The sequence below is a fragment of the Narcine bancroftii genome, chromosome 1, assembly GCF_036971445.1.
Source record: "Narcine bancroftii isolate sNarBan1 chromosome 1, sNarBan1.hap1, whole genome shotgun sequence".
Taxonomy (NCBI): domain Eukaryota; kingdom Metazoa; phylum Chordata; class Chondrichthyes; order Torpediniformes; family Narcinidae; genus Narcine; species Narcine bancroftii.
In genome coordinates, this window is record NC_091469.1 from 153,748,764 (window position 1) to 153,774,006 (window position 25,243).

General features: G+C 39.8%; 1 protein-coding gene across 4 annotated transcripts in view; it reads left to right on the forward strand.

Moving 5' to 3' along the window:
* The window catches only part of zfyve28 (zinc finger, FYVE domain containing 28), a 126,441-nt gene that overhangs the window by 12,525 nt on the left and 88,673 nt on the right, over positions 1–25,243 (forward strand). For all 4 annotated transcript variants that reach the window (XM_069942203.1, XM_069942208.1, XM_069942217.1 and 1 more), the window contains 2 exons: positions 6,424–6,513; positions 13,772–13,873. In XM_069942203.1, the coding sequence (XP_069798304.1) occupies positions 6,424–6,513; positions 13,772–13,873 (192 nt within the window). The remainder of the gene's footprint in view (positions 1–6,423; positions 6,514–13,771; positions 13,874–25,243) is intronic.

The following is a 25,243-nucleotide window of genomic DNA, read 5'->3' on the forward strand; positions in this document are numbered from 1 at the left end:
TCTATTCTTTCCCAATACCAGGATGTTGCCTGGATTGGAAAATGTATCTTATAAGGCAAGGTTAGCAGAGCTGGGACTTTTTCTCTTTGGAGCGAAGAAGGATGTGAAGAGATTTAATAGAGGTCTGCAAGATTGGGACAGCCAGCACCTGTTTCCCAGGGCAGGACTAGCAAACACCAGAAGACATACAGTCTGTACAAAGTCAAGGGAGGGAAGTTTACGGGAGACATCAGGAGTACGTTTTTTTTAGCTGTGGGTGCCTGGAATGCCTTGGCAGGGATGGTAGTGGAGGTTGGGGCATTTAAGAGACTCTTGGATAGACATAAATGGAAAAATAGAGCGTTCCAAGGTAGGGAGGGGGTTACTACTTTATTAGAACAACATCGAGGGCTGGAGGGCCTGTACTATGCTGTATGTTCTAATTATTATGCCTTGTAAATTGGTTTTGTTCAAGCCCCTTCCTAGGCCACAATCAGATTTTTTTGATGGTATCAATTGTTTGAGAATTTGTGATTTTTTTTTGTTTTCTTCGTCATCTTGGATCGAAAGAACACAACAGCACAGAAGTAGACCTTTTGCCCATTTAGTTCTTGCTGTCTATTATTCTGCCCGGTCCCATTGACGTACACTCAGATCATACCACCCCCATTCTTGTTCCTACCCAATTTTCCCTTAAAGGTCAAAATCTAAATAACACCACTTCTGCTGGCAGATGGTTCCACACTCTTGCCACTCTCTGAAGAAGCTTCCCTTAAAACATTTCACTTTCACCCTTAATTGATGTACTCTCGTCCTTGTCTTCCCTAACCTTTGTGGAAAAAGCCTGTTTGCATTTACCCTATCTATGTATAGCCTTCATTTTGAATACTTCTATCAAATAACCCCTCATTCTCCAATCCAGGGAGTAAAGTCCTAACCTGCCATAACATGCCAGCAAACAAGATGACTCTTATATAAGACAACTCCAGAATTTCCACTTATGATGTAGGTTTTGAGGCAGAACACCAGCTGATCTGGTGCTCAGTTTATAAGAGCCGACTTTCCTCACCCCATCTCCAGACCAGACAGTGAACATTATCAGATTCATGCATGGCATTGCTCAGTACCTCTGTTATTTCGGCAGTGAGAATCTGCCATGAATTAGAGATGTACCCTGTCCATCAAAACCAAGTAATCACACATTGCCGTTCTCAGCAGGAGGTGGCATCCAAGCCAACTCTAAACCCAGCAAAGAAACCAGGGACCAGTTTGTGGGACAGTGGAACAAAAATAATAGAAGGGGTTTGGTGAGTATGCGAGCCTGTCTTGTCTGTGTTGGTGATTTTGATGTCCATGGGACCCACTCGTCACAACATTGGGGCTACCCTCGGGTCGCACTTTCAGAAAACTGACCTTGGAATCCTCCGCTGAATCTGGTCAACATTGCAGGTCATTCACCCAATGTGTCCACTCTTGTCAGTGAAACCAGCCACAACCAGTGCATGGGAGAGTCGGGCCTATCTGTTTATGTATTAAGTTGGTTTGAATTAACTAAAATGGCATTCAAAAATTAGCTGTAACTTAAAATGGTGTTAATACTAACTTTGAAAACCTTGTAATACTTGTTTAGATAGATTTAATCAGGTTATTTTATCCAGCAAAAATGATGAGGATTTTTTTTAGTAACTTGAATTAAAATGTCGGATGTGGACAGAGAGCTCTTCAACTTGAACTGGCTTGCTTGCTGAGACTTCGTTGACAAGGTTCAGATTGTATACTTGCCGCAGGGGAGCATTAAGACTTTGCTCTCAAGGCTTGAATTTTATACTCTGCCAATAAGTTGACCCCTGATTTTTGAGGTGACATTTTTGTTTTGAGCATTGTTCTATATGCCAGCATATACTTCAGTATTCAAGCTTTCCCTGTAACTTGGCTCTTGAAAATTTTCTGTGAAATCTTGTAAATATTGTAGGTGATCAAAACTGCACACGCTGCTCCAAACTTGACCTCGTCATTGTATTATTTGAATGAGAATGTTGGTGAGATATTCAGTAGGTTTGCGGGTGACATCAAAATTGGTTGTGTGGTGGACAGAAAAAGGTTGTCCAAGGCTGCAATAGGATCAAGATCCACGGGGAAAATGGGCCAAGGAATGGCAGATGGAATTTAACTCTGATAACTGCAGAGTTAAACCAGGACTGGACATACACAGTCAATGTCAGGGCCCTGGGAGCTCTGAGGAACAGTGTCCACATAACATTCCAATTCCTGTACTCAATACTTTGAATTATGAAGACCAATGTGCCAAAGCTCTTTTTATGATCCTATCCATCTGTGAAACCACTTTCATGTAATTGTGTATCTTTATGTCCAGATCCCTCTGATCTACAGCACTCTGTAGTCCCATACTTTTTACAACGTATATCCTACACTGGTTTGTCCTTCCGAAGTGTAACACCTCACACATAACCACATTAGATTTCATCTGCCATTTGCAGCCCATTTTTCCACCTAATCCAGATCCCGCAGCAAACTTTCAAAGCTTTCACTGACCACTACACCCCTAATCTTGGTGTCATCTCCAAGTTTACCAAATTATCATTCAGATTGTTGATATAGATGACAAATGACAATAGACTGATCTGTGAGGCCCACCACTAGTAACAGGCCTCCAGTTAGAGAGGGAGTCATCTACGACCACTCCCTGGCTTTTCCCAGAAAGGCAATGTCTATTCCAATTTACTACCTCAACCTTATTTGACTTTTTTTTAGTCATAATTATCTTTGCTGTGGACCACCAATGTCAAACAGCCAGTCCACCAGCAGTTTGAGAAATATTACCCTAAACTTAATCCATGTAAGTGTCCAAATGTCTCTTAAATATTGTAATTCTACCATCCTCTGGCATCTTATTCCATGTACCAACCACCCTCTGAGGCGAGGGGGATAAAATATCCCTTTTAAATCATCTCCCACCCTACACCCCTATCTTAAGCCAATGCCCTCTAGTTTTATACTCTACCAAGGGGAAAAGACTGACAGTCTAATCTATCCTTCCTGATTGTATAAACCTTCACAAGAGACACCTCAGCCTCTTTCTATCCAGGGAAAACAGTTTTAGCCTATCTTATCTCTCCTGATGACTCAAAATCTTTCTATTCTGGCAATATTCTTCAGTCTTTTCAGCATTTTCTAGCTTAATGAATTCACCACTTTCCAGATGTGCCACAATCACATCTTTAATAACTGACTCTAACCTTTTCTCCACTACCAATGTCAAGCTAACCAGTCTATAATTCCCTGATTTCTCTTTCCCCACCTTTGTAAAAAGTGGAGTTACGTTAGCCACCCTCCAGTCCTCAGGAACTACTCCAGAATCTAAAGAGTTTTGAAAAATTATCAACAATGCATCCACTATTACATGGGCTACTTCCTTTAGCACTCTGGGATGCAGACCATCTGGCCCTGGGGACTTGTCTGCCTTTAATCCCTTCAATTTATCCAACACAATCTCATAACACACTTATTTTCCCCAGTCCTTCCGTCACATTAGCCCCATGGTCCCCTATTATTTCCTGAATATTATTCATATTTTCCCTAGTGAAGACCGAACTAAAGTAGTTATTTAATTGGTCTGCCATGTCCTTGTTCCCCATGACCAATTCACCTGTTTCTGACTGCAAGGGATCCACATTTGTCTTTACTAGTCTCTTTCTCTTTACATATCTATAAAAACTTTTGCAGTCATTTTTTATGTTCCCTGCCAACTTTCTCTCATAATCTCTTTTGCCTTTCCTGATTAATCTCTTTGTCTTCCTCTGTAGAACTCTGAATTTCTCCCAATCCTCTGGTATTCTGTCTTTCCTGGCTAGTCTATATGCTTCCTCTTTACACTTGATACTCTTCCTGATTTCCCTTGTTATCCAAGGATGTACTACCATCCTTGAGTTATTCTTTTTCCAAACTGGGATGAACAAATGCTGTATTTCCTCCAGGTGATCCTTACTTGCTTGCCATTGCTTTTCTACAGTTAATCCTTAAAGTAACATTTGCCCATCTAACTTAATCAATTCGCACCTCATACCCTCAAAGTCACCCTTCTTTAAGTTCAGAACCTGAGTTACAGAATTAACCCTGTCACTTTCCATCCTAATGTAAAATTCCACTATAGGATCCTGCTTCATAGATTGCTCAAGGATGCCACACAAGTAGAAGGATGGTTAAGAAGGTGTATGATGTGCTGACCTTCATTAATTGGGGGGGGGTCTCTGTTCAAAAGCCTTGAGGTAATGTTGCAGCTCTGTAAAACTCTGATTAGTCCCACACTTGAAATAATGCATTCAGCTCTGGTTGCCTCATTACAGAAAGGATGTAAATGCTTTGGAGAGAGTGCAACTTGACCGAGCTAAGGCTTTTCTCTTTGGAGCAATGAAGGATGAGAGTAACTTCTTTCTCTTTTTATATAATTCATTTATATAAATATATGTGTATCTATTGATATTAGTACAATGTTTATAGTTGGGGAGGGGAGGGGAGAGGGAGGGGAGGCCAGGTAAGGGGCAGGGGTTAATATCATGTAATCTTTGCAATTTTTATTTTTAAATTTAAGTATTGAATCTGTACAATTATAATTATATGAATGAAAATTTTAAATATTTTTAAAAATGACTTAATAGTGGTGTATAACATTATGTGGGGCATAGATAGGGTGGGGAGGGGGGTGGCAGCATCTTTTCCTTGGGTAATGATAGCAAGTACCACAGGACATCTGAAGGTGAGTGAAGGAAAGTTTAGGGAAAATGTTTTTAGCATGGAATACTTTGTCAGAGATAGTGGTGGAGACTGGTAAAACAGAGACATTTAAGACTCATGGATAGGTACATGGATGTTCTTTTAAAAAAAGGGTTGTGAGTTTGAGGTGGGAAGGATTAGATCAGTGGTTCTTAACCTTTTTCTTTCCACTCTCATACCACTTTAATCCCTATACCACAAGTGCTCTGTGATTAGCAAGGGATTGCTTAAAGTGAGTGGGAAGGGAAGGTTGCTTTAGACCCAATTGTTACTGAAATATTTTGCTTGAGAAAAATTGTCATTGGCCCATTTCCTTTGGAGTTATGAAACCGTCCACATAATGAGTCAATTAAGTAAACTAAAACAGTGGTTTTCAAACCTTTTTCTTTCCACCCACATACCACCTTAAGCAATCCCTTACTCATCACAGAGCACCTATGGCATAGAGAATACTTAGTGGGATGTGAGTGGAAAGAAAAGGGTTGAGAACCACTGGATTAGATTGTTGTGGGGTATCTTTACATTGGTCAGCACAACATGGTGGGCTGAAGGGCCTGTGCTGTGCTATTCTCTGAAATCCATAAGCTAGCTTGTCCATCATTAGGCCTGTAAATGGCAGATAGGTTGCTTCAGTTTTTCATGGAGTTGGATGGGGAAAACGCACACAATTCTGCATATACATTGAAAGGTTGGAGAAAACATCCTCTATCTTTTGTACTTTGTTGAATCAATGATCAACTGACCTGTCAGATATCTGAGCAAGCACTTGAGTTGCTGGAGGAATTCAGTGGGTCAGATGGCATCCATGTGTAAAAATGGTTGATCACTTCTTTGTGTTGCTTGACTGGTTCTCTGCAGCAGACCCTCTTGTTTTATTTGGGGAAACTAGCATACAGGAAAGCAGGAAGTCTTGGCACTTAATGTGAACGTTATCTGTGCTTTAAATTTGTGGGTCCAAGTAGTCTGTGTGCTTATTATTCCTGCAGTACCTCAGATTCCGAGATGAAACAAAACCATGGTTGCTATCCAACTGTCTGTGGTGGGAGGAATGGGTTCGATGTTTTTTAACAGTACTGCATGTAAAGATCATGAGAAAAAGACTGAACTGGGGTACTTTACATCAAATGACAGAGGGAATCTAGTTAGCTAAGATTTCCAAAACAAAAATTACATTTAAGGGTAGGAGAATTTTAAAAAAAAATAATTGTCTTTAATGTATTTCGTGCTTGGGGTCATCCCAAAGCCTTTGCTGTGAATTATTCTTTTGAAGCAGTAGCCAGATTATAAATGGCCAGTTCCCATTTCACAGCTTCTGTGATGCTGATTAAGTTGTAATTATTGCCGAGACCCTTGGGAGTAATTACCTGCATCATTTACAACATCAAGTCATGGAATCCTTTCTGCCCAATAGGGAGGGCAAGTGGGGGCTTATTTTAATGTTTCAATGTAGGCATTTTATTAGTCTGTCAGAATACATAATAAAGTTTCGTGCTTAAACCCACAACCTCATCATTTACAGATTATGTGTGGAAGTGATGGAATGATTGGGGAGCTTTGGTTGTTTGACCAGTATATTGTGCATTGGTGCAATTTTCAGGATTTGTTATTTTTACTGTGTTGTCCTAACAAATCTAACTGTGGAATTGTCTGTAGGGCCTTAAAGCTTGGATACCTCACACAAGACTTGATTGACGACTACGAGCCAGCATTAATGTTTACAATTCCTCGGCTAGCCATTGTCTGGTAGGTATCTTTAAAAAAGGACAAATATGATTGTAAGGTAATTTTATAAAGTAGTCATTGTTGTTTGCATCTATATAGAAAGCTGGTTATTTGAGTAATATGGTACCCACCAATTAAATTGCAAGATAGTAAGATTCACTGGAACCTATGTACTGCAACAGAAGAATTTCAAACTATTGCATTGTTTTTGGTATATTTTAACATATCAGACTCTATCCAACCATTAGGGTTTGAATTTGCATAATATCTGTTGTGTGGTATTGGTTGGCTACATCCAAGCTAAGCAGCTGGCAGAATTTAAAGCCTTGCACTTGATGCTGAAGACAAATTGGGTGTCTTTTTCTGCACCTTGACCGAGGCAATGAGTTGGTTGTAGATTCTCACAAGCTGGAAACTGCTTCATCTCATCTCTGAGGAAGGCAAAATGGAGAGATTCATGTTAAATGTTTTATTGTTCCTTTAAAAACCTACTTTCCCTTCAGTGCCTGCTTTTAAAGTTGCAAGTTTAATATTTTTAAACTTGGTGCTTAATGCTTGCATTTATTAATTTGTGTACGCAATATCGTGGTGAAGTTAGTTGGACACTGAGGTCAATCTAGTAAAGGCATACATCAGTTAATTGCAGAGAATATAGAAAAAAAATACGGCAAGCGCTTTGAAATATGATGGAAAATACTCAACTAAGAGAAGCAAGGGGATTAATCTTTCACTTCAATATGGAACGTCACTACTTTGCCTGTGGCAGAAGGGTTCCTTTCAACTGCAGTTTTATTTTTTGCATTCACCACACCATTTAATTTTAGGATTACCAGATGGTGTTTTTTTTATAAAAGCTGCAAGGCCATTCTCATTTGAAACATGGATTGCTTGAACTCTTGAACTTAATTTGGGCTTCAACAATAGAAACTGAGCAAATAGAATAATACAATAAAGATGAAGCTGTTTCAGTCCGTGTTATTTGCCAGCTCTTTAAACAAGGTATCTAATTTAATCCATCCCACTAATCTCCATCTGTCATGTAATGTTTTCCCTTTTTGTTCAAATTTCCTTTCAAAACTTCCTTTCAGACAGTCCATATGCTTATCAGAATTCAATGCATTCTTTAAAATCTCCCTCTTGTCTGTTCAGTGCATTTGTCAATTATCTTAAATCTTTGCTTTTATTCCATACCACCTGCTGATGAAAGTAATTTCACCACAAACAATCGAAAGATACCTAACATTCTATGATTTAGTTGAGACTTTTTTTCTGGCAGGCTATCAGATTGAGTCTGTTTTGCACTGTTTTTCTGCTCCACTGTTGTGTTTTCTTCAAATTAAGGGTTTTCATTTTGCATCGTAATATTTAATATAATGCCTTGAATCAGCATGCACATGGATATGATGTGCATTTTGTTTCTATTCTACAGTGATGCCTCTCTTGTGGTCACCAAATCTGATTTAATGAGGTACAAAATGAAACCACTGATTATCATGAAATCCATTTAGTGAAAGCTCCAGCTGCCTTAACACATATCCTTCTGGCAATGTTTGAATCCTGTGTTGCAGAGAACATTTAGACCTCTTTTGTATTTGGCTTGATGTTGATCAAATCTCTTTTGTTGCTATTTCCATTTGAACAGCCAGTATGGTTAATATTTTTTAAAAGGACACAAATGTTTGGTCGAGATTTCATCAGTTCCCAAGTGAATTGGTTTTGTGATATGACTCCTCAAACAAATGTTGAGGAAACCCTACGGCTGTGTGTTGACATGGTGAAGATTATTATGCACTTCCATTAACAGTCTCAACAATCTGCTACTTGGAATTTGTGAGAATAAGCACACAGCCAGTAATGTCATTGGGATGGCGAGACCAACGTTGACCAAGTTGATTGGTTTTCAGCAAGTATGTTTGTGTTCCAAAATGCATCTCCGCATCAAATATGACATTGTGATTGCCAGTACTTTGTTTCAGACAATTTAGTTCTGATATTTGGGAAGCAGAAGTTATCTCTCAGCCAACAATGCAATACTCAGTGTCACGTACAGTTAAGCCGCAGTGTGCCTGGGATTTCGAGCATCTGCTCAATGTAAAAGTTTATTGTTCTTCAGACATTAATTGTGGACAGGATGAGGCTTGACTGGACAAATATCTTTCGAGCGCAGATTGCTTGTATGCATATTGACCAGTTACTCATGATCTTTATGGAGCCTCTTTTCTCTGGGACGGCACAATTTACTGAGTCTGCAGGAGGAGAAATGAGAGAGCAACGATACAAAACCAAAATAAATCTGCTGATTCATGTATGATATTTAGAAACACCATCAAAGGGAGGCTTGAAGAATTTCCTCCAACACTTTTTTTTAAATTAAATTCCCTAAAGTCTGGGTAGAATGAAAAGGGTGAGGGGGTGGCGAGTTAAACGTGGACATTTCAGCTTGGGATGCTCAAAAAGGGTCACCACCCAAAGCATTGACTGACCATTTCTCTCTATGGATGCTGCCTGAACCAATGAGTCCCTCCAGCTGCATTCCGTTTAAACAAAATAGCTGATAGCAAACAGTCCCAATCCTTCAAAGAGCAATGCTGATAAAATACACATGGAATTCTGACAACACCTGAATTAAACCTTCATCCTTATAAAATGTGTGAACATTGGAAAAAAATAGTTATATACAGATATCAATACTTAAAAGGAAATATTGCTAAGGAGTATCATTGTTGCTTGAAAAAAGTTTAACTGTTTAAGTATTTTATATTAAAGCATTTTGCCTTGCTGTGCCCACATTTCTCACCATTCAACCATTTGAAGACCATCTGCCATTTGAACAATGAGCGCAAATAAAACTTAATGCCACAATACTCTTGTGCAAATTTGTTAATTTAACCAGGTGGTTCAGTATTTATTTTTGCTTTCAGCTGAATGAATTTTTGTACAAAAGAATTTTTTTAACATGGCAGTGAACTGGAATTCACTGTCTATTTATTGTTCAGATGGCTGGCTCCAACCTCTCCTACTCAATATAAACATTGGTTTTCCTGCCTTACCTCAGATTCACCCAAGGACTACTGTCTCTACTGACTATTGATTGTAAGCTATTAAAAGCATGCTCGTACTCCTCACTTGTCTCTGAGTGCAGTTGTGTTACAATTTTAATAACTTTGAAAAGGGATGGAAGCCCTGCTGAAGCCAGGCATGTTCCAGATCGACTCTGTCCCCTGAGACCCCGGAGTGCTTCCAGTCCTATCTGATGGCCACATAAGATGTCTTCAATTCAGATGGTCTCTGGAGATTGGCACTTCTCTCTCGAGTCGGCCCTAAAGGGTACGCCGTCATCAGAGACTGTGCTACCTATGAGTCAGCCGCAGAAAGCTTGAAGGCCCAATTCATGAGGCCCCAGAATGATATGCTGGTGAGGCACTGACTTGGAGAGGAGGAACAAATCTGGGACACCCTCGTGGCAGGAGTGAGGCTGAGGTACGTGAGGCATCGACTGCTGGAGTTGGAAGAAAGACTTGGCTAGCACTCTGGAGATGGTGAAAGCGCTCGAGCAGGCCTATCTGGGAGCTGATGGCCTCTCAGGCGAAAGCGGCAGCTTTTCAGAGGACCAGGTCATTGGGGTGCCAGCGCCGACCGCTGCAGCCATGCTTGACTGGGGATGCTACTTCTGTGCACAGCACCCCCACGAAGGACTCAGTGTGTCCAGGATGCGGTTAGCAAGGGCTCTGGGTGGAGGTCTGCCAGGCTAAGGGGAGCCCAAAGAGGACAACCATGTGTGCAACCCCCGAATCATTGCTCGACCTGTGCCCAAATCCTGAAAGACTGGCCTCAGCCTCTCCGTGCTCCTCGCCACCAGCGTCTTGCTACGCTTCGTGGCGGGATCCGCCACTGGAAGTGTAGCATCACAGGAAGCCACAGTGGCCATCTTGCTGCACCTCGAAGTGAGCGCCACCTAGTCTTTTGTCGGATCAAGATGGAGGGCAGCCATCTTGTTGCGCCACGTGGTTGACACCATCTTGTCTGCCCGTGGGCCAAGAAGAGAGAGTCGACATCAGCATGGGAAGCGACAGGGTTTCTGGAGCACTGGCATAGATCATCCTGGATCAGGCGATACCTCACCAATTGAATAACTCGACGATGGAGGTGAGAGTAAATGGACATTTGATTGATTGCCTAGTAGACTCTGGCTCCACGGAGAGATTTATAAATTCTGACAGCTCTGCGGTACAACTTAAGAGTGTACCTGACAGACTATCGTATTTTCCTCGCTTTGTACTCTCACTCCGCGATGATCCAGGGGTATTGAATAGTACATCTACCTGTAAAAGAAGGGGAATTTTGTAAGTTCCGATTATATGTTCTGAAGGATTTGTGTGCTCCTGTGTTGCTGGGCCTGGACTTGCTGTGTCACCTTAAAAGCCTGACCATGGAGTACTCTGGCCCACTCCATCCAATCATGGTGCAGAATGGAGGGTCCCAAAGCTGGACACCACATGCGGTGTCTCTACCCTAAATATTGATTTCCTCCTCCCCCCCCCCCCCCCCCCCACCCCATACCACCACTGTTTCCGAACCTGACTCCTGATTGCAAACCAAAAGCTACAAAGAGCAGGCAATACAGTGCAGAGCACAGGTGGTAATCGTGAAAGGGGAAGAAAAGTCCAGGCTAGTGATTGACTATGGTCAAACAATTAATTTCACACTCCTGGATGTGTACCCCCCCCTCAAATTTTGGACACGGTAAATGAAATTGCGCAGTACCGGGTCTATTCAACCATCAGAGCTTGTGGGCAGACAAACGGCTCTATTAGTTCCGAAAGGTCCCAATGGGGTCTCTGTCTTCCAGAGACAGATAGACAAAATGGATAACGAGTGTGGGTTGAAGGCCACCTCCCCTTGTCTCAACAAGGTCACCATTTGTGGACACTCTCTGGAAGACCATGATGCCAACCTCCAGCGGTTTCTCTATATGGCCAAGGCCCTGAACCTCATGTACAACTCCAGTAACTGCATGTTCCAGATGAAACATTTGGCAATCCTGGGCTATATGGTGGAGAATGGCGTCATTGGCTCTGTCCCCAATTGAATGCACCCCCTGTTAGAGCACCCGATCCTGAAAACTTTAAGGAGGTGCTGGGCTGCTTCTCCTACTACACCCAGTGGGTCCTTCATTATACAGATAAGGTCCACTTCTTTCCCATTGTCAGCCGAAGCCCAAGTGGCTTTCGACGACGTTCAGATCTACGATGCAAAGGCCAGCATGCATGTGGTGGACAAGAACACACCCTTCAAGATGGAAAGCGATGCCTCTGACGTAGCTCTGACTGCTACTCTTAGCTAGGCAGGCAGGCCGGTTGCCTTTTTCTCCCACGCCCTACAAGGCCACAAACTTCGGAACCCATCTGTGGAGAATAAGCCTCAAGCCATTGTAGAGGCCATCAGGTACTGGAGGCATTACCTGGCTCTCAGAAAATTTATACTGCTCACTGACCAGCGATCAGTGGCATTTATGTTTAATAGCGCAAAATAAAATGATAAGATTGCTAGGTGAAGGATCGAATGCTCCACCCATAATTATGACCTAGCATATAGGCCAGGTACTCTCAATGAACTTCCAGATGCCCTGTCAAGAGGAAGCTGTGCCTCTGCACACACCGGCCAGTTGTGGACACTGCATGATGAGTCTTGCCACCAGGGCATCACCGCATGGCTCATTTTGTCAAGGCAAGTAACATGTCCTCCTCCATTGGGGACATCAGGGAAATTACTAGGTCCTGCCAGGTCTGTGTGGTGTGCAGGCCACACTTCTACTGCTCCGACAAAGCGCACTTGATAAAAGCATCCTCCCCTTTGGACGACTCTGTGTCGATTTCAAGGGTCCCCTTCCTTCCACCAACACAAACATGTACTTTCTCAATGTTATCAATGATTATTCACGTTTTCTGTTCGCCATCCCCTGCCAAGACATGACCACAACAGTCATCAGAGCTTTGTACTCTATTTTTGCCCTTTTCGGGTATCCCAGCTATATCCATATCGACTGTAGTTCATCATTTATGAGCTAAGAGTTACGCCTGTACCTCCTTGTAAGGGGCATTGCCTCAAGCAGGACGGCTAGCAACAATCCCAGGGGGAACAGACAAGTTGAAGCAAAAAATGCGACTGTATGGAAAGCCGTGAAATTGGCTGTCCGGTTCAAAGGCCTTCCAGACTTGTGCTGGCAAGAAGTCCTACCCACAGTGCTCCACTCCATAAGGTTGCTCCTTTGCACGGCGACCACCGCAACTCCTCTTGAGCTTATGCTTGCGTTCCAGAGGAAATCTACATCTGGGCCTACTCTCCTGGCTTGATTGATGGCATCAGGGCCAGTCCTGCTGAAAAAGCATGCGAGGAGGAGCAAAACAGACCCTGATTGAGAGGGTGCACCTGCTGCACACCAACCTAACGTATGCTTACATGGCATACCCTGATGGCAGAGAGGACACAGTCTCAATCAGAGACCTGGCACTTGCTGGAACTGAGGGTCCAATGCCTCAAGTGTGCCAGGAACTGCTGAGTACCCCACTCAGGGTCCCAGAGGAAACAGCTTGAGAAGTAGACCAATCCACCCCATGACCTGAGCCGGAGCCCACGAAACCCAATGACTCTGTACCACGGGGAATCCAGGAAGTTTGGGAAGCCTAAAGTCCTTCAGTACTGTGGCGCTCGACCAGAGTTACCAGATCCCCTGATGGAATTGGCTTGTAAATATTTGTAAAGAGTTAGATTTTTTTGAATGAATGGTCTCTGTTTTTCACCCACAGTCTCAATTCTAAAGGAAGTGGTGAATGCAGTGAATACCAGATGTATTGTTCAGATGGCTGGCTCCTCCCCTGGCTCCACCCTAACCTATCCCACCCCAATATAAACCCTAGGTTTCCCGCATTACCTCAGATTCACCTGAAGACTATTGTGTCTACTGGCCATTAATTGTAAACTATTAAAAGCGTATTTGTAGTCCTCACTTGTCTGAGTGCATTTAGTCGCATTACAAGGGTAATTGAGAAAAGGCAGGTTGACTGAATCCATAGCCAGATCAGCCATGGTCTTGTTGAATGATGGAGCAGGCTTGATGGATCACATAGCCAACTCCTGGTCCTATTTCTTGTGTTCTTTTGCACATTTCCCTTAACTGGAGAGTGAATTTAAATCTTTTAAGTGAATATGTTGTGGGATTTTCAATATATTCTAATAACTATCCTATTTCTCTCCCCCCCCCCCCAAATTTTTTTTGAAGTGGTTTATTGGTTTTCCCTGAGGGACCTTTGAACTTGGAACGCAAACCGGAGGATATGTCTGACCTATTTCGACCATTTCGCACTTTGCTGCAAAAAATAAGGTAGGTTTCAATTGTTTTCATTTCTTATCAGTGATGTGTTGTTAAACTGGCATTGAGAAACCCTGCTAAAGCAGAAGTAAGTCATTGGGCAGTAAGGAGAAAAGAGTTTGCTAATATTCCTTTAAAATAAGTTATTTGTGGTTGTTGGGTGGTGATGATCACAGGCCCAGGATGTTGCTGTGGGGAGTTCCCCAGTATTGCGTGCTTCATACCAACATTTGCAGTTCCTTCATCAGCCTTCTATCACCAAACATGGGATGATTACAACCTTCTCAGAAAATAAAGGACTATGAAGGAACAGCAGTATATATCTGTGCAGTTTTCAAGCAACCTTTTAGCAGTGGTATTTGTATGTCATCATGGTGCACTAGTGTGTGGGGCTGATCGTACTGTTAGATCAGCCTATTGGACTGATTGCATTGTATTTTGTTGAAGGTAATGTAGCCATTGTGCGCTCAAATAGAGAGGCTGAAGGTTTTTTTTTTAATTTTTTATTTTTCACACCATAAATCACATTAACCATGATACACACTTTTTCCTTTTCACACATATACAGTGCCATTTTCTCCCCCCCCCCTCCTCCCATCCCACCCTCCCTACCTCCCCCCTCCCGTCCATTTAAGGTATAAAATCTAGGATACATTAAACCAGTCAGACAATGTTGTCATTCAATAAAAATACACCAGAAATTCCACTGAGTCCATTCTTTTCATTTCCTTTTCCTTCTGTTAACTTAGGTAGTGATTGTCCCCGGTAGGTTTTCGCTATTGTGTTTAATGTAAGGCTCCCATATTTGTTCGAATATTTCAATATTATTTCTTAAACTATATGTTATTTTTTCTAATGGAATACATTTATTCATTTCTATATACCATTGTTGTATTTTCAAATTATATTCCAATTTCCAGGTTGACATAATACATTTTTTTGCTACGGCTAGAGCTATCTTAACAAATCTTTTTTGTGCATCCTCCAAATCAATTCCAAATTCTTTGTTTTTTATGTTACTTAGGAGGAAGATCTCTGGATTCTTTGGTATATTGTTTTCTGTTATTTTATTTAATATCTGATTGAGATCTTCCCAAAATTTTTCTACTTTCTCACATGTCCAGATTGCATGAATTGTTGTTCCCATTTCTTTTTTACATCGAAAACATCTATCAGATACTGTTGGGTCCCATTTATTTAACTTTTGAGGTGTAATGTATAGCCTGTGTATCCAGTTATATTGTATCATACGTAACCTCGTATTTATTGTATTTCTCATCGTTCCAGAGCATAACTTCTCCCATGTTTCCTTTTTTATCTTTATATTTAAATCTTGTTCCCATTTTTGTTTAGTTTTACCATTTGTTTCCTCATTCTCCTTTTCTTGCAGTTTAATATACATATTTGTTATAAATCTTTTGATTATCATTGTACCTGTAATCACATATTCAAAGTTACTTCCCTCTGGCAAACTCAAACTGCTTCCTAATTTATCCTTCAAGTAGGATCTCAATTGGTAATATGCTAGCGCTGTATCTTGAGTTATATTGTATTTATCTTTCATTTGTTCAAAGGATAAGAATCTATTTCCTGAAAAACAATTTTCTATTCTTTTAATCCCTTTTTTCTCCCATTCTCTAAAGGAAAGGTTATCTATTGTAAAAGGGAGTAACTTGTTTTGCGTCAATATTAGTTTTGGTAATTGATAATTTGTTTTATTTCTTTCTACATGAATCTTCTTCCAAATATTGAGTAGATGATGTAATACTGGAGAACTTCTATGTTGTACCAATTTTTCATCCCATTTATATAATATGTGTTCAGGTATCTTTTCCCCTATTTTATCTAATTCTAATCAAGTCCAATCTGGCTTTTCCCTCGTTTGATAAAAATCTGATAGGTATCTTAATTGTGCGGCTCTGTAATAATTTTTAAAGTTTGGCAGTTGTAAGCCTCCTTGTTTATACCATTCTGTTAATTTATCTAGTGCTATCCTCGGTTTCCCCCCTTTCCATAAAAATTTCCTTATTATTTTCTTTAACTCCTTGAAGAATTTCTCTGTCAGTTGTATTGGCAATGCCTGAAATAGGTATAATATCCTTGGAAAAATGTTCATTTTAATACAGTTTATCCTTCCTATTAGTGTTAGTGGTAAATCTTTCCAATGCTCTAAATCGTCCTGTAATTTTTTCATTAGTGGATAATAATTGAGTTTATATAGTTGGCCGAGATTTTTGTTTATTTGTACACCTAGGTATCTTATTGCTTGCATTTGCCATCTAAATGGTGATTCCTTCTTAAATTTTGAGAAATCCGCATTATTCATAGGCATTGCTTCACTTTTATTTACGTTGATCTTGTAACCCGACACTTCTCCATATTCCTTCAATTTCTTATATAATTCTTTTATTGATAGTTCTGGTTCTGTTAAGTATACTATAACATCATCCGCAAATAAACTGATTTTATATTCCTTGTCTTTTATTTTTATTTTTATTTTTATCCCTTTTATATTATTTTCTGTTCTTATCAATTCTGCTAGTGGTTCTATAGCTAACGCAAACAATAAAGGTGATAGTGGGCATCCCTGCCGTGTTGACCTGCTTAAGTTAAATTCCTTTGATACATGTCCATTTACTGTCACTTTTGCAAATGGTCCCTTATATAATGCTTTAATCCAATTAATATACTTCTCCGGTAAACTGAATTTTTGCAATACTTTGAACAAATAATTCCATTCTACTCTGTCAAAGGCCTTCTCTGCGTCTAAAGCAACTGCTACTGTTGGTGCTTTATTCCCTTCTGCATGAATTAAGTTAATAAATTTACAAATATTGTCTGTTGTGCGTCTTTTTTTGATAAATCCAGTTTGGTCTAAATTTACCATTTTCGGTACATACTCTGCTAATCTGTTTGCTAATAGTTTAGCTATTATCTTATAATCTGTGTTAAGTAAAGATATTGGTCTATCTGACGCTGGTGTGAGTGGATCTTTCCCTTGCTTTAGTATTACTGTAATTATTGCTGTTTTACATGAATCTGGTAAGCTTTGTGTTTTATCAATCTGGTTGATTACTTCCAGGAGGGGCTGAATTAATAAGTCTTTAAATGTTTTATAGAATTCTATTGGGAATCCATCCTCTCCTGGTGTCTTATTATTTGGTAATTTTTTTATTATCTCTTGTATTTCTACTATTCCAAATGGCTCTGTTAATTTATTTTGTTCCTCTATTTGTAGTTTTGGTAGTTCAATTTTAGTTAGAAATTCATCTATTTTCCCTTCTTTCCCTTAGTTTTCAGTTCAGTATAATTGTTCATAGAATTCTCTAAAGTTTTCCTTAATTTCTTTTGGATTATATGTAATTTGTTTGTCTTTTTTCCTTGATGCCAATACCATTTTCTTAGCTTGTTCTGTCTTAAGCTGCCATGCTAGGATTTTGTGCGTTTTTCCCCTAGTTCATAATATTTCTGTTTTGTCTTCATTATATTCTTCTCTACCTTATATGTTTGTAGTGTTTCATATTTTATTTTTTTTATTTGCCAATTCTCTTCTTTTAGTTGTATCTTCCTTCATTGCTAATTCTTTTTCTATATTTACTATTTCCCTTTCCAACTGCTCTGTTTCCTGATTATAGTCCTTCTTCATCTTGGTTACATAACTTATTATTTGCCCTCTAATGAATGCTTTCATTGCATCCCATAGTATAAACTTATCTTTCACTGATTTCGTATTTACTTCAAAATACATTTTAATTTGTTTTTCAATAAATTCTCTAAAATCCTGCCTTTTAAGTAACATGGGGTTTAATCTCCATCTATATATTCTTGGAGGGATGTCCTCTAACTTTACTGTCAATATTAAGGGTGAATGGTCCGATAGTATTCTAGCTTTATATTCTGTTTTTCTTACTCTATCTTGCATACGAGCTGATAACAAAAATAGGTCTATTCTTGAGTATGTTTTATGTCTAGCCGAGTAATATGAATATTCCTTTTCCTTTGGGTGTTGTTTCCTCCATATATCCAAAAGTTGCATTTCTTCCATCGATTTAATTATAAATTTGGTTACTTTGTTCTTTCTGTTAATTTTTTTCCCAGTTTTGTCCATATTTGAATCCAAATTCAGGTTGAAATCCCCTCCTATTAATATGTTCCCTTGCGTATCTGCTATCTTCAAAAAAATATCTTGCATAAACTTTTGATCTTCTTCGTTAGGTGAATATACATTGAGTAGATTCCAAAACTCCGAATATATCTGACATTTTATCATTACATATCTCCCTGCTGGATCTATTATTTCCTCTTCTATTTTAAATGGCACATTTTTACTAATTAATATAGCTACTCCTCTTACTTTTGAATTATACGATGCTGCTGTTACGTGTCCTACCCAATCTCTCTTTAATTTCTTGTGCTCCAATTCAGTTAAATGTGTTTCTTGCACAAATGCTATATCAATTTTTTCTTTTTTCAGTAAATTTAGCAGTTTCTTCCTTTTAATTTGGTTATGTATTCCATTAATATTTAAAGTCATATAGTTCAACGTAGCCATTTTATACTTTGTTTATCTTCCCTTTCCGTTTCTCCATCATTACCTTTCCTTCTTATCCATTTCTGTTTTCTTGTTTTGAACCCTTTATAAGACAACATTCCTAAAAAATCAAACATTTTCCTTATTCTCCAATTTAAAATTTCTTTAGCCCCAATCTCCCCTTCCCCTCCTGAGTTGTCCTTTATCCCTTGTCGGACAACCACATCTCCCCTCTCCATTTGGATTTGCGAATTCACTCGCAAGCGTCAGCTGATTTTGCAGTGACCGCAACTCCTCCCCACCCAGCCCCCCCCCAGGAAAGATTTCACTTTTCATATGTAACAAAGGTCACTCTTTTAGTTCCCTCCTTATTCCCTCTATTCCATTTCCTTCCCTTATTAATTCTTGTCTATACTATCTATATTTTCCTCTAAATACGGATACATTCATGTATGCACATTATACATATACACACATATACCTCTTTACCCGCATACATATAAATTGTGGTTCATTTTACTGTTATTACATGTCTTCATCTCTGTTTGTTTTGTAGTTGTTCTGCAAATTTCCTTGCTTCCTCTGGATCCGAGAATAGTTTCTTTCCATAAGATCGTTTTCGATGTATTGAACTCCTTCCTCTTCTTCAGGAGTTCAAAACTTATGTGTCTTTTTATTTCGCAGTCTTTTGTACTCTCGTTACACGTCTTCATCTCTCAGTCTATTTTGTAATTGTTCTGCAAATTTTCGTGCTTCCTCTGGATCCGAGAATAGTGTGTTTTGCTGTCCTGGAATAAATATTTTCAATACCGCTGGATGCTTTAGTATAAATTTATACCCTTTCTTCCATAAAATCGCCTTTGCTGTATTGAACTCCTTTCTCTTCTTCAGGAGTTCAAAACTTATATCTGGATAAATGAAGATTTTTTGCATTTTGTACTCCAGTGGCTTGTTGCCCTCTCTAACTTTTTCCATTGTTTTCTCCAGTACCTTTTCTCTTGTAGTATATCTTAGGAAGTTTACTAAAATAGATCTTGGCTTTTGTTGTGGTTGTGGTTTAAAGGCCACTGCTCTATGTGCCCTTTCTATTTCCATTTCTTGCTGTAGTTCTGGACATCCTAGGATCCTAGGAATCCAATCTTTTATAAACTCTCTCATATTCTTGCCTTCTTCATCTTCCTTAAGGCCCACTATCTTTATGTTATTTCTTCTGTTATAATTTTCCATTATATCTATTTTCTGAGCTAACAGTTCTTGTGTCTCTTTAACTTTTTTATTAGATTCCTCTAATTTCTTTTTCAAGTCCTCTACCTCCATTTCTACTGCTGCTTCTCGTTCTTCCACCTTGTCCATTCTTTTTCCCATTTCTGATAAGGTCATATCTATTTTATTCATTTTCTCTTCTGTATTGTTTATTCTTCTTCTTAAATCATTAAATTCTTGTGCTTGCCATTCTTTAAATGACTCCATGTATCCTTTAATAAGAGAAAGTATATCCTTTGTCTTGCCTTTCCCTTCTTCTTCTATTTCACTGTACTCTTCCTCTTCCTCTTCTTCTTCCTCTGGGTTGGACATTTGTTGTTTCTTTGTTGTCCTTTTCTTCTCTTCTTTCTTGTTTTCGTTGTCTTCTATATTCTCCTCTTGCTGCAGCTGTTCTACAGCTGTCATTGCCGGCTGTGGAGATCGACTCCCCAGCTGGTCACCCCTCCCATCGGTGTGTTTTTTTGCATGCGCAGTTGCGCACTTTTACTCGGCTCAGCGAGCCATTTTTGTAGTCCACTTTCTACCGACCTGAGGGAGCGGGTTTCTCTCTCCACCGCGGGCCTCTTCAAACAGGTAAGGCCTTCTCCTTCTTCTTCCATTGTCTTCTCTTCCTCTCTTCTTACCGTTGGTTTCGATTTTTCTTTTTTCGTCGCCATCTTCTTTCCACCTTTATACTCACTTTACTTTCATTTTTATTTTTGTGCCTTTGTGTTTTCCTTTGTTTTCTCCGACTTTTCTGGAAAGGGCTGGAGATCACCGTCCAGCCACTACTCCATCACGTGACTCCTCCCAGAGGCTGAAGGTTGATGTTAATTCCAGTCAAGAAGGCTACTTTATTCTGGATGATTAGCATCTTTAATGGTGTGGGTTGTACTCATGGAGGCCAACGCATTCCTGACTTGAACTTTGGAAGTGGCCTGAGGCAAGTAATTGATGTCGAGGTACCAAGCCTCCAACTTGCTGTCGTCAATGGTGTTCGCCCAAGATGGCATGTATCATTAGGGCTCATTCTGACTCATTCTTGTTGCCACAGTAAATGGAGCTGATCTAATTGAGTTACTGGCCACCAGAGTATTGATTGTCAAGAATAAGAAATGTTGGGGCGAATTTGTACCCAGAACAGGCTGTCAGGAGCAATAGTGATGATGTTTAAGATGCAACTAGGCAGCCACCTCCTTGGAAGAAGGCCGCAGAGCCCACCTCACTGACAAAAGGCAAAGGAAGAAAAACCCAACACCCAACCCACCAATTTTCCCTCGCAACCGCTGCAACCGTGCCTGCCTGTCCCGCATTGGACTTGTCAGCCACCAACGAGCTGACGTGGACATTACCCCTCCATAAATCTTCCTCCGCGAAGCCAAGCCAAAGAAAAGAAGAGATAGATGCATTAAAATGACCATGTGCTAACAGCCATTTTAGTTTGATTTGGACATCATGTTTGGTGCAGACATGTCAGCTGAAAGCTCTGTGCTCCTCTGCTTTATGTAAGTTTGTTTGCCTAATGTTTTTGATAAGTGGTTGAATTTTATATTGTTACGGGAGGTTACTATCTGGCAGTTATGTGACACAATTTCAACTTTTATCGGTTCATTGGTTGAGAAAGAGAGACTGCAATGTTTGAAAACTGGAACAACACACAAAATGTTGGAGGAGCTCATTGGATCAGGCCCAAAGGTGGCAAAAGGTCATCAATATTTTGGGTGAAGCTTCAAATTTCTTTTCCTTCCTATGAATGCGGCCTCATCTGCTGAGTTCCTCTAGCATTAGTTGAATATTGTGTATAAATCATGTGACCTCTAACTTGACTGCAGAGATTTGAGGCTCCTCACCACCACGATCCCTTTGAAGAAAGTGGAAGTGATGCCTATTTGCAGAAAACGAATAAAAGTATTTATTTTTAAGCACAAATCATTTAATTGAGAGCATAAACCGACAAACTTTGGTTAGAGGTCATATAGCCCTTAATTCTACCAGGTTCATCCTGACATCGTATTAATCTCATTTTCTGGTATTTGGCTTAAACTGCCAAAGCCTTTTGGTGTTTCAAGTGATCTTCTAGAAACTGGTTAAATATTTTGAGGGTCTCTACCTTCATTCCCCTTAAATAGTTCATTCCAGATACCCTCTTCCTTGAAATATCTTCTGAACACCCACCCACCCCCTCCTCGCACCATCATTTTGCTGTGTGGAGAAGTTTCTTGTGGTCTGTCCTATTTTTCCCTCAGTATTGCGTCCCTCAGCCAAGAACCCAGCCTCTTATGCTGCTAAGTGAGACCACACTTAAACTATTGTTCTTTGGACCGTAGAAGGATGAGAGGAAACTTGATAGAGGTCTATAAGATTATGAGAGACCTAGTGGACAGCCAGTGCCTCTTTCCCAGGGTAGAAATAGCAAACCCCCAGAGGATGTGTACAAAGTGAAGGGAGGGAAGTCTAAAGGAGACATTAGAGGTAAGTATTTTTTGCGCAGAGTTGTGGGTGCTTGGAATGTCTTTCCAGCAATGGTGATGGAGGCAGAAACATTGGTGGCCTTTAAGAAGCTCTAAGACAGGCACATGGATTGAAGAAAAAAAGAGGGTTACGGGGTAGGGAGGGGTTAGTACTTTTTTAAGGAATATATGGGTTGGCACATCAAGGGCCTCCTCTGTGCTGTCGTGTTCTATATTTTAAGGACAACTGATCCAGCCCTTCCAGCTTCATAACTAAAATTCTATATCCCAGGCAAGCTTCTGGTGAATTCTCTCTGTATTCTTTCCCCTCTATGCATGGAAAATTTATATGGAACGCTGCCGTTGGAGAGCAGCAGCAATCATCAAGGATCCACACCACCCAGCACATGCTCTGTTCTCGCTGCTGAATGATCGATAGGTATAGGTTCCACAAGACTCGTATCATCAGGTTCAGGAACACCTGCTACCCCTCCACCATCAGACTCCTAAACAACACATTCAATTAGAGACTCATTTAAGGACTCCTAGCACAATTTTTTTCTTCTTTCTCTATTGCTTACCCAGTCAGTTTGATAACAATTTTCATGATTTACATTTCCCTTGAGTACACATATCTTTTCAGAGCAGTTTTTTTTTTGCACTATCAATAAGTAGAAATTCTGCTTGGCCCACAGGAAAAAGAACGTTGTATGTGATGTTATGGATGTACTCTGACAATAAATCTGAACTTTGAACTATATGCACATCCCTTAGTGTGTTGACCAAAACTGTATATAGTATATGTGATGTAACAATTATTTTACAAAGTTGTACTAAACTCTGCTCTTGTATTTTACATGCCTCCTAGTGAAGGCAAGTATTTCTTTACCACCTCCATATCTGTGCCACCCCCTTTGGAGATATTTGAACTTCTACATCTGGGCCCCTCTATTCATCAATACTCACTAGGTCTGTACCATACATTATGTATGTTCTAGTTTTGTTGGTCCTTTCAATGCCAAAATTAAATTCCATCTGTCATTCTCTGCCCACTTAATAAATTGAGCCCACAAATTGTAGGAGCATGAGTAGGCCCAATGTCTGCCACATCATTTATTGTGATTGTAGCTATTCTATGTTGGCATCGAATGTGCCATTTCTTCATACCTCCGAGATCAATTTTGTTTCCATATCCATTTTTAAATGTTTCTCGTGATTCCACTTCCACCCCCTGCTGGGACAGAGTTGGAAATTGATCCCCCTCTGCAAGAGACTTCTTTGGATCATTTTTGAATATTTGGCCTCTTGTCCCCTTGTTTTGATTTTTGGATAACTCCCAGAATCTACCTGGATAAGTTCTCTTGATCACTTCTCATTCTTCTGAACTCCAAAGAATATAGGCCCAAGCTATTTTGTCTCTCTCAGTAGGATAACCTCTCATCTGAGAAATTAGCCTGTAAAATCCATTGTTACTCCAAGGCTTCCTCAACACTCTGTACAATTGAAGCAGAACCTCTTCTATTTTTAAACTCAAACTCCTTTGCAATGTAGGTCAAATACTATTTGCTTGTTGGACCAGCGTCCACTGGGACACTACCTCACTCACTTGCAGTTTCTCTCCATTTAGATGATCTGTCTTTTGATTTCTTGGTAGGTCCATGACCTAACGGTTCCTCACATGATCCATGAATGCAGATTTTTAGTTCATTAAAGCACACATCCTCTGATTCCATGGTCTTTTAATTTATCTACTTGCCTCTTGGTATCTTGTAAATACCATTTTGAAATCTAAATCCACAACAGGTACAGGTGACAACTCTCCTTGTTGGATCCTCAAAGAGCTCAACCAAATTTGTCAGACACACACCCCTCCCCCTGCACCCCTGTACTGCAGCATGTTGAGGTTGTTAAAGAGTAAGTGCTGTTTCTTAAAAACATTCGGATAAACAAGTCTCCAGGATCAGATGAGATTTAGATTTCAACAAGCAAATAGTATTTGACCTACATTGCAAAGGAGTTTGAGTTTAAAAATAGAAGAGGTTCTGCTTCAATTGTACAGAGTGTTGAGGGAGCCTTGGAGTAACAATGGATTTTCCAGGCTAATTTCTCAGATGAGAGGTTATCCTACTGAGAGAGAGTGACCGCCGACTTCCTGCAGTCACTCAATGATGTCACCAAACTGGCACTAACAGTATGCCATAGCCCCTCGTGATCATATCGAGTGAATTTTTTTCAATTTGTGACGCCATGTTACCACCAAAATATTTTTCGGTTAACAGATTTTCAGTAAAGTGGTTTTCAGATGATCGGAAACTGACTGTATATAGTTCAGCACAACCTCATGGGCCAGAGAATTTCTTCTCTGGTGTAATGTTCACTGCTTTGTATTTATAATTTTGTTTTCTTGGTGGTAACTTGAGTCTTGGTAATTGGTCCTTTATGGGAATTTGGTGCCATTATTTGATTTTAAAACAGTTTTCATGCTTTTGTTGAATGAATTTAGTTCTTGATTTGTTGTTTTTTGAGAAATTGGGTAAATTCTCTTCCTTATTCAGTTATTCTGTAATTTCTTGAGTTTCATTTAGAAGAGAAAAATAGTAGATGTAATTGTGACAACTTTTAATAAAATTTGGTGTCTTTTTTTAATATTCCTTTGCCTGCAGACTTTTAAAATATTTCCAAGTCTTTGTACTTCCCTTGTGCCTGGATTAAACATTTATATACTGATATATTATGTCCCTTGATCATAGCTGTTTTGTTCAGTGAGAACTGCTGCATCTCCCCCTCCCCGACCCAAAGCAGTAGTTCTCAATTATGGCATAGGATGCTCTGTGGTTAGTAAGGGATTGCTTAAGGTGGTTATATGAGTGGAAAGATAAAGGTTGAGAGCCACTGCCTTAATAAGTTGTATTTTTTTGAATGTTATTCACCTTTCATCTCTAGATTTTCACTCTCAGTTTTGTACTTGAGAAAGGGTTCAGACCTGAAATGTCCCCACAGATATGTTTTTTTTCTAGCAATTCTTTGTTTGCTCAATATTCCAGCACACCTACAGAGATGGTAGATTCTGGGAAAGTGAGTTTTCAGGTTGCTTGAGACTTGCTCTTTCAATGCCTATCTAATAAACCTACATTAAGAATAAACAGTTTAAAAGACAAA